Source organism: Globicephala melas, chromosome 13, assembly GCF_963455315.2.
Source record: "Globicephala melas chromosome 13, mGloMel1.2, whole genome shotgun sequence".
Taxonomy (NCBI): domain Eukaryota; kingdom Metazoa; phylum Chordata; class Mammalia; order Artiodactyla; family Delphinidae; genus Globicephala; species Globicephala melas.
In genome coordinates, this window is record NC_083326.1 from 81,260,250 (window position 1) to 81,270,891 (window position 10,642).

The 10,642-nt window shown below is 38.8% G+C and overlaps 1 protein-coding gene across 1 annotated transcript in view; it reads right to left on the reverse strand.

The window, feature by feature from the left end:
* RAD9B (RAD9 checkpoint clamp component B) overlaps positions 1 to 8,714 on the reverse strand; it is a 28,796-nt gene extending 20,082 nt beyond the window's left edge. Inside the window, exons 1-3 of the mRNA XM_030860308.2 lie at positions 8,661 to 8,714; positions 7,622 to 7,771; positions 7,293 to 7,407 (exon numbers count right to left, since the gene is read on the reverse strand). Of these exons, the coding sequence (XP_030716168.2) occupies positions 7,293 to 7,407; positions 7,622 to 7,756 (250 nt within the window). The 5' untranslated portion in view covers positions 7,757 to 7,771; positions 8,661 to 8,714. The remainder of the gene's footprint in view (positions 1 to 7,292; positions 7,408 to 7,621; positions 7,772 to 8,660) is intronic.
* Positions 8,715 to 10,642: the final 1,928 nt, after the last annotated feature.

The window sequence follows — 10,642 nt, forward strand, 5'->3', positions numbered from 1 at the left end:
TACACCATGATCAAGTGGGGTTTATCCCAGGAATGCAAGGATTCTTTAATATATGCAAATCAATCAACGTGATACACCATATTAGCAAATTGAAGGAGAAAAACCATATGGTCATCTCAATAGATGCAGAGAAAGCTTTTGACAAAATTCAACACATTTATGATAAAAACCCTCCAGAAAGTACGCATAGAAGGAACTCACCTCAACATAATAAAGGCCATACATGACAAACCCACAGCCAACATTGTTCTCAATGGTGAAAAACTGAAACCATTTCCACTAAGATCAGGAACAAGACAAGGTTGCCCACTCTCACCACTATTATTCAACATCGTTTTGCAAGTTTTAGCCACAGCAATCAGAGAAGAAAAAGAAATAAAAGGAATCCAAATCAGAAAAGAAGAAGTAAAGCTGTCACTGTTTGCAGATAACATGATATTATATAGAGAGAATCCTAAAGATGCTACCACAAAACTACTAGAGCTAATCACTGAATTTGGTAAAGCAGCAGGATACAAAATTAATGCACAGAAATCTCTTGCATTCCTATACACTAATGATGAAAAACCTGAAAGAGAAATTAAGGAAACACTCCCATTTACCATTGCAACAAAAAGAATAAAATACCTAGGAATAAACCTACCTAAGAAGACAAAAGACCTGTATGCAGAAAACTATAAAACACTGATGAAAGAAATTAAAGATGATACCAACAGATGGAGAGATATACCATGTTCTTGGATTGGAAGAATCAACACTGTGAAAATGACTATACTACCCAAAGCAATCTACAGATTCAATGCAATCCCTATCAAACTACCAATGGCATTTTTCACAGAACTAGAACAAAAAATTTCACAATTTGTATGGAAATGCAAAAGACCCTGAATAGCCAAGCAATCTTTTTTTTTTTTTTTTTTTGGCGGTACGCGGGCCTCTCAGTGTTGTGGCCTCTCCCGTTGCGGAGCACAGACTCTGGACGCGCAGGCTCAGCAGCCATAGCTCACGGGCCCAGCCGCTCCACGGCATGTGGGATCTTCCCGGACCAGGGCACAAACCTGTGTCCCCTGCATCGGCAGGCGGACTCTCAACCACTGTGCCACCAGGGAAGCCCTAGCCAAGCAATCTTAAGAAAGAAAAGTCAAGTCAAGGAATCAGGCTCCTTGACTTCAGACTATACTACAAAGCTGCAGTAATCAAGACAGTATGGTACTGGCACAAAAACAGAAATATAGATCAATGGAACAGGATAGAAAGCCCAGAGATAAACCCACACACATATGGTCACCTTATTTTTGATTTGAAGGCAAAAACATACAATGAAGAAAAGACAGCCTCTTCAATAAGTGGTGCTGGGAAAACTGGACAGCTACATGTAAAAGAATGAAATTAGAATGCTCCCTAACACCATATACAAAAATAAACTCAAAATGGATTAAAGACCTAAATGTAAGGCCAGACACTATAAAACTCTTAGAGGAAAACATAGGCAGAACACTCTATGACATAAATCACAGCAAGATCCTTTTTGACCCACCTCCTAGAGAAATGGAAATAAAAACAAAAATAAACAAATGGGACCTAATGAAACTTAAAACCTTTTGCACAGCAAAGGAAACCATAAACAAGACGAAAAGACAATTCTCAGAATGGGAGAAAATATTTGCAAATGAAGAAAATATTTGCAAACGACAAAGGATTAATCTCCAAAATTTACAAGCAGCTCATGCAGCTCAATATCAAAAAAACAAACAACCCAATCCAAAAATAGACAGAAGACCTAAATAGACATTTCTCCAAAGAAGATATACAGATAGCCAACAAACATGTGAAAGAATGCTCAACATCACTAATCATTAGAGAAATGCAAATCAAAACTACAATGAGGTATCACCTCACACCAGTCAGAATGGCCATCATCAAAAAATCTACAAACAATAAATGCTGGAGAGGGTGTGGAGAAAAGGAAACCCTCTTGCACTGTCGGTGGGAATGTAAATAGATACACCCACTATGGAGAACAGTATGGAGGTTCCTTAAAAAACTAAAAACAGAACAACCATACGACCCAGCAATCCCACTACTGGGCATACACCCTGAGAAAACCGTAATTCAAAAAGAGTCATGTACCACAGTGTTCATTGCAGCATTATTTACAATAGCCAGGACATGGGACCAACCTAAATGTCCATCGACAGATGAATGGATAAAGAAGATGTGGCACATATATACAATGGCATATTACTCAGTCATAAAAAGAAACGAAATTGAGTTATTTGTAGTGAGGTGGATGGACCTAGAGTCTGTCATACAGAGTGAAGTAAGTTAGAAAGAGAAAAACAAATACTGTATGCTAACACATATATATGGAATCTAAAAAAAAAAAAAAAGGTTATGAAGAACCTAGGGGCAGGGCAGGAATAAAGACGCAGATGTAGAGAATGGACTTGAGGACACGGGCAGGGGAAGGGTAAGCTGGGACGAAGTGAGAGAATGGCATGGACTTATATATACTACTAATTATAAAATAGATAGCTAGTGGGAAGCAGCCGCATAGCACAGGGAGATCAACTGGGTGCTTTGTAACCACCTAGAGGGGTGGGATAGGGCGGGGGGAGGGAGACGCAAGAGGGAGGAGATATGGGGATATATGTATATGTATAGCTGATTCACTTTGTTATAAAAGCAGAAACTAACACACCATTGTAAAGCAGTTATACTCCAATAAAGACGTTTAAAAAAAAAAAGAAATTTACCCACATGTGATGCTACCACCTAGATAGCCCTTCCTCTTCACCTTTCTCTCCTATGAATCTGTTGCCCCAAGTACATCCATTGTGCTCTTTTTTGTTTGTTTTTTGCTTTTGTTTTCTGCAGCACGCGGGCCTCTCACTGCTGTGGCCCCTCCCGCCGCGGAGCACAGGCTCCGGACGCGCAGGCCCAGCGGCCATGGCTCACGGGCCCAGCCGCTCCGCGGCACGCGGTGTCCTCCCGGACCGGGGCACGAGCCCCCTGTGCTCTTTTTAAAGCAACTTGGCTTGGTGTACCTCTTCATTGTGGTTTTTCTAGTCTTCCAGCTTAATAATAATTTTCCTTGATAGAATGCAAACAGGATAAAAATTTAGAAGTCCTGTTTCCTCTGTATCATTATTGATTTTATCTAATGCTGCACAAAGTACTGGACTATAAGAGACAAGGAATTTTCACCAGAATCTCTTCCTTCATTGAGAAATCTCACTATTGAAACAAAAACAAAACAGCTGAACTAAAGAGAATGCCTAGTAATGTGGTTGACTTAAATTCTGACATAAGCTCCTTATCTTCTCACAGACCAGTAACAGACAATTTGAGGTCCAGCAGCCAGTCCATGGACGGCTTGAGGAGCACTGCCTTATGCCATCAGCTGCCAGCCATGGCATATCTGATGCTATGATAGAATTCTGCTTGCCGTTTCATAGCTCAATTTGCAACTTCCCTCAGTGGCTCCAGAGAACTCTTTCAAACTTAAAGAGGTACAGCTAAGGAACAAGCATTATTTTGGAGATGTTCCATTTGTGGGGTTTGGAATTTCAGAGGTTAGTGATACTTATAAGTTGGCAAATGTTTCCCAATCCCTTTAAGTTCACTGTTATGCAAGTTTAAAGTCATTAGCATATCTGTAGAATGCCCTTTTACAAAACCTTAAAACCGAGAAGTGGAAATTCTGCCCTCTTGACACCATGTCATTAATATACATGTATGAATCAGGGTTTTATTTTCACACAATAGCCAGTGCACCGCTCGTATGGAAGCCCCTCTCTGTCGGAGATCTGTCTTCTTGAGCAGGACAGAACTTATTAGCAGGTGCTTTAGATCAGAGCATGTTCTTCAGGGACAATTCACTGACTCATTTTTAGCCACTCTGGGGCCAGTGCCAATGACAATACAGAGAATTGATAGAATTATTATTAGGCAGGTAAATATTTCATATGAACCTTGGTTCTTGATGACATAAATCACTTTTTTTTTTTTTCCTATTAGCAGATGCTAAATAACCTAAGAAATCACCGTTCTGGAAACCACTTATGGTTAGATTCAGAGAAGTTAGTCTTTTTTAGTGGCTCATGCCTTTGCAATTGTTTTCTATCAATAAGAGAGCCAAATTTACTTCACTGTCTTTAATTTCTTCCCAGTTCCAAATATGTATTTCTAGCAGTTTATTGGATATCTCTGCCCAGGTGATTTTTCTCAACTAAATTTGAACGATGTTTCTCCACCAGATTATAAAAATAAAATTGCAAACATAATTTCCTGGGTACATACAGTTTTGGAAAGTATAACTATTTACCCCAATTACTGGGTATCAGCATCTATCCCCTACTTCCCCCTTCCTTCCTGAGCCATCCTTCCCTGTTATGTAGCAGCCATGAGGTTTGGGTGGGACTGACTTCACTTCCAGTATCACTTGTGGGCCCTCATTGGTATAAATCAATTGATGTAATCTTATCCCCCTTGCAATTGAATTTGGTCCACATATGGCAATAAGCCAAGGCAATTAGAGAATGGAATTCCCCTGGCTCCCCAGGATTAGTTTAGGTTGGTCCAATCAGAGCAAAGTCAAGCACTTTTGTTCAGTGCATGTATGAAGTATGGCTCTCACTCCCCCAGATGTGAAAGAGCAAGCATGTAGCCCCAGCTGCTGCTGCTGCTAGAAGTCACCTCATTATTAAAAATTTATAAGAGGAGGGAGACGTCAAGAGGGAGGAGATATGGGGATATATGTATATGCATAGCTGATTCACTTTGTCATACAGCAGAAACTAACACACCACTGTAAAGCAATTATACTCCAATAAAGATGTTAAAAAAAAAGTTTATAAGAGAAACTGGCCTTACTATAAATCACATAGAGGAATGCAGACCTGAGAGAATTTTAAAAAGAAGAAGCAGCAGCTGCTGCAGCCTGGATCAAAACACACCTATGACCTAATTTTGAACTTTTAGTTTACATGAGCCAAAATTCCTCCTTATTGTTTAAGTCAGTTTGAGTTGGATTTTCTGGGTGGTTTTTTCTTTTCCCTGTTATTTGTAACTTAAAGCAGGGGTCCCCATCCCCCCCACCCCCACCTCCTGGGCCGCACAGCAGGAGGTGAGTGGCAGCTGAGCCCCATTGCTACCCATCACTGGCTTTACTGCCTGAACCATCCCAATCCCCCCAGCCCCGTCTGTGGAAAAATTGTCTTCCACGAAACCGGTCCCTGGTGCCAAAAATGTTGGGGACCACTGACATAGCATCCTAATTCATACAACTTCCCTACAAAAGCTATTAAAAATCAACCAGTCACAAATATGTATTGGACATTAATCAAGCCACTTGAGACATACTTAAGAAGCTGAAAAGTTGGTTGTTTAAAATCTAGCTGGGGAATTCCCTGGTGGTCCAGTGGTTAGGACTCCATGCTTTCACTGCCGAGGACCCAGGTTCAATCCCCAGTCAGGAAACTAAGATCCTGAAAGCTGCGCGGTGCAGCCAAAAAAAAAATTTTTTTAATAAAAAATTAAAAAATAAAATCTAGCTGGAAATAAGGGATGAGTATAATTGTAATAACATCAGTCACTGACTATTCAGTACTGCCTCTGTGTCAGGCACCACACTAAGTGCTTTACACATGTGATCTCACTTCATCCTCACAACAACCCCAGAATCTGAGGGTAGGTAAGATTATCCCCATTCTAGAGAAAAGAAAATGAAGGTTCAGAGAGCTTATGTACTGTCACAAAGGTAATAAGAATTATAGAAGAATCCACATCCAAATCTGTGAGATGTCAGAGCTTGTGGTGCTTTTTGTGTGTGTGTGTGTGTGCTTTTTTTTTTTTAATTTTTACTGAAATATAGTTGATTTACAATGTGTTAGTTTCAGGTGTACAGCAAAGTGATTCAGTTATACATATATATATATATTATTCTTTTTTAGATTCTTTTCTATTATAGCTTATTACAAGATATTGAGTATAGTTCCCTGTGCTATACAGTAGGTCCTTGTTGTTTATCTATTTTATATATAGTAGTGTGTATATTTTAATCCCAAACTCCTAATTTATCCCTCCCCCTACCTTTGCTGGGCTTTTAATCATGCTCTTTACATGATTCTGCTATAACATGAACTGAAGCTCAAAGAAGGAAAACATAATGTTAAAAATTGATATTTTGCAGGGGAAAAATTAAGGAATATAATATAAATAAGATCTGAAATAAAAATATTAAGATAAATGTAAGATAAAATTAAGAAATATAAGATAAATCGTAACACTAATATAACCTTCCAGAAGACCATTCCACTATAAAAAGATTTGGACCAATACCACAAGTACAAGATTTTTTAAAACATACACTCCTAACTGGTAACTTCAAATAAAATAGCAGCCATCATTATAAATATTACTAGCGCTAACTCTTAGAAAATATGCCGGGTATTTCTTTAAACACTTTAGAACTATAACTTCCTGTAACTCATTGAATCTTCACAAAAACCCTAGAAGGCTGGTACTACCATTGTCCCCATTTTACATATAGGGAAACTGAAGCACAAAGATGTAAAATAATTCGCCCAATGTCTCAGCAAGGAAGAGGCAGAGCAGGATTCCACCCCAGACCTTGTTGACCTCCAGAGTCCATGCACTTTACCACCATGCTATACATATTTAACCATGTAAAATCCTATATGACTACAACATTTGAATATCTACCATGCAAGGCTGGGAGGCAGGAAATCTCTTGGTGTAGCAGCGAGAATGAATGAAGGTTTTGGCTCCTACTATTGTGGGGCTGGACTCAAATCCAGGCTCTGTGACTTACTAGTTCTGTGACCTTGGGCCAGTTACCATGCTTCTTTCAGCCCCAGATAAAATACTATTTACCTCCTGGAGCATTTTTAATACAGGTAGGCGTTATTCTTTTCTGTTCATTCCAAGGAACACTGTTACAAAGGCAGTCTTACAGAATATCATCAAGCAGCTAGTTAATTTTAGAATAATCAATTGTTAGAATTTAGATGGATATTTAAAAAATTGGTCTGTGTGCAGGCAAAGCTTGTGCCACTGACAAGCCAAAAAAGGAAATAATTAATACCAATCAACTCACAGTACTTCTACAGAGACAAGTAAGATAATATTTATAACCGCCCTACCACAAAACTATACAAATTCTAAGCAATAGTGCAATGGGAAGTCTTGATATGCAGTTTGAATATTCTAAACATGAAAAATATTAACAAAACACACACATACTTTAAACTGGATTTAATTATACCTACCATGTCTGCAGAAGAATTGAATAACTACTTTGCACTTATCAGATCTGGTAAATATTTTGCATTTCTCTACATTTCTTTCGAGGGAATTCAGACATCTAAAGATAGGCAGAATTGACTGTAACACAAACACATTATAGAAGAGCACATACTTAATATGGTTGCTTCATTAGTTTAAAAACAACCTAACAAAAGAAGAGTAAGTATATTCGTAAATGAACAGACTGTCCTGCATGCCATTTAAACCAAGTATTAAGTACAGAATAGGTGTTATGCCCTATATAATGAATATTTCTACAATACAAGAGAAAACCATGCCCACTTACTCTTACCTTCATTCCCAATTTGCAATTTAAATTAGATATTGTGTCACCATCATTCATTTTCACCGAGGTTGACCATTGATAATGTTGAAAAAACACAGGCGAGAAGAGGACACATCCATATGCTGACCGACAAGAATTCATAGATCTTAAAGCAAGCTAGAAAAATAAAATAATAGCTATACAGGAAAAAAATCAACTTTAATGATTAATTTAAAAATTTTTAAATTTTAATTTTAATTTAATTTAATTTAATTTAATTTTAATTTAAAAAATTCTATTATGTTTAACATCGCATTGAAGTATGTCCGAGTAAGGCTATGGGATGTGAACTGCATGATATGGACTACATTATACACATAAGTTATAGTACTGATGTAATATGGACTGCATTATACAGTGTGCATTTAATTTTCATATGTACACACATCTAAACGGAATATATTATATATAGGTATTAAGTCTAAAATCCTGCATGCTGAAATTGTATTTTTCTTTGTTTGTTTTTGGTAACAAGAACATATTTATAATTGTAAAAATGTAAATGCCCACAGGGGCCTTAACTTTAAAGCACAAAGTGGCAGAAGGCAATATAAAAGGGAGTAAAAAGATTGCAGCAAAATTTTCCCTCGCCTAAGGGGAGAAACTGTTAGTCAGCCAACTACTTCCACTTGGGAATGCAGGCCCCAAACTATCAGATCTTCTGAGTTTTCAACAGAATCAGGAAATTCAGATTTTTATGTGGACTCTCCCAATTACTGTTAGAATATTATTTCATTTTTTAAAAAAAACATAGTGCAGGCCCCACAAAACATTTCTGCAAGCCATGTCTAGCCTCTTGACCACCAGTTTGTTTCTTCTGGCTTAAATCAACTGTGTATGATTTTTAAGTTTACCACGCTCTAAATGTATTTAGATATGTAAAATAAAGATGAACAGTGAAAGGGCTGATTAGAATTTCTGGATTTCCTAGTTAACATTCAATCTGGACTGGGATTTATAAACATCTTCTTTTTTCCTTAATCTATTAGTTAAATTTCTTACTTACACCTTTTTCAGAAGGGTCTAGCCACAGCTCATCACTAATTCGTGAGAGTGCTTGGATCGCTTTCCCAAATACTATGGAGAAAAAGAAAGGTGTCTTTTACATTCTTTTTCTCAAACAATAAAATCATAGGACTACTTCAGCATTCACAGGACTCAAGAAAAATTCATAAAGAACAGTGTTTTATAGACTAATGCTACAAATTGTTTTAAGAAATATGGTATAATACCCTTGGCAAAATGCCAGACACATAGTAAGTGCTCAATAAATTAACAGAATGAGGGATTTCCCTGGTGGTCTAATGCCTAAGACTCTGCCCTCCCAATGCAGGGGGCCTGGGTTAGATCCCCAGTCAGGGAACTAGATCCCGGGAACTAGATCTAGATCCTGCATGCTGCAACTAAGACCCAGCGCAGCCAAATATATAAATAAATATTTAAAAAAAATAATAAATTCACAGAGTGAGTGTGTGAAATAATAAAATGCAACAAAATTCTTCCTTTCTATATGTTCACAGTGTTGCATGGAACTATTGTGGCAAGCCAGTTTCCATACTAATGCATTTTTAAACTTGGTTTAAATAAATGTATACCCCCACCCCCCAAAAGTGTGAAAACAGAGCATATAGGAGATGGTTTGAAGGGTTTTAATAACTTCACAGGCAGCAAAGTCAAAACAAGTCATGAGAGAGAAATTAGAGGAATTCAAGATGTATCTCTGACGTTCGAGCACAGAACATGCCAGATCTTCCCAGAAAACACAGTTAGATGCCCTGTCAGAAAGAGAGGCCAGGGCTGGATGAAATATTGGTCTTATCTGGTATGACACCATTTGTGTTCTTATAAATTATAAGTAAAAAATATGGCAAACAGATATGGGATACTATGATGCAATAAAAATGGATGGCCATATCAATCCATGGAAAAGTAGAAAAAAGGAAAAATAATTTCAGAACATAAAATCAGATTATCATGCTTAAGAATCAGAGTTGGCTGGCTTCCCTGGTGGCGCAGTGATTAAGAATCCGCCTGCCAATGCAGGGGACACAGGTTCGAGCCCTGGTCTGGGAAGATGCCACATGCTGTGGAGCAACTAAGCCCGTGCGCCACAACTACTGAGCCTGCGCTCTACAGCCCGTGAGCCACATACTGAGCCCACGTGCCACAACTACTGAATCCCACGCACCTAAAACCCATGGTCCACAACAAGAGAAGCCACCGCAATGAGAAGCCTGCGCACCGCAACGAAGAATAGCCCCCGCTCGCCGCAACTAGAGAAAGCCCGCGCGCAGCAACGAAGACCCAACGCAGCCAAAAATAAATAGATAAATAAATTAAAAAAAGAATCAGAGTTGGGGAAATTCCCTGGTGGTCTGGTGGTTAGGACGCCGCAATTCCACTGCCAAGGGCCCAGGTTCAATCCCTGGTGGGGGAACTAAGATCCCGCAAGCTGCACGGCACAGCCGGAAGTGGGGGGTGCAGGCCTCAAACTGAGAAAGAGAGGATGACTAGGGGGAGAAAAAGAGGCGTTTGTCCCTTTTTACCACTTCACATTCACCACTTCTTCCTGGAGCTAGCGAATGAAGACCTTTCATTCATTCAATGAATATTTATTGAGCACCTAGTATGTTCCAAGGACGGTACAAGCCAAGGCAATGCGGGTATAGCAATGAACAAGACGGGTTTACAGCTCCTGCCCTCACAGGGCTTAGAGTTACGGAGGAAAAACAAATTTAAACAATCATACAAATTATCACTTATTGAGAACTAAGGTACACACTGCAAGAAAGAACTTTCTAGAACTCTGAGAACATGCAACAATGGGGGGTCTTGTGCTTCCCTTTCCTGTTCATTAATACTGTTCCATAGAGGTTGTCAACACAGGGGAAGCCGGCCGCAACACAAGATGCCTTTCAATAATCACTTTCAGGTTATGATCTGTATGACCATTACTTTTCTAAATAGAGACTTTCTGGAGTAACTTAC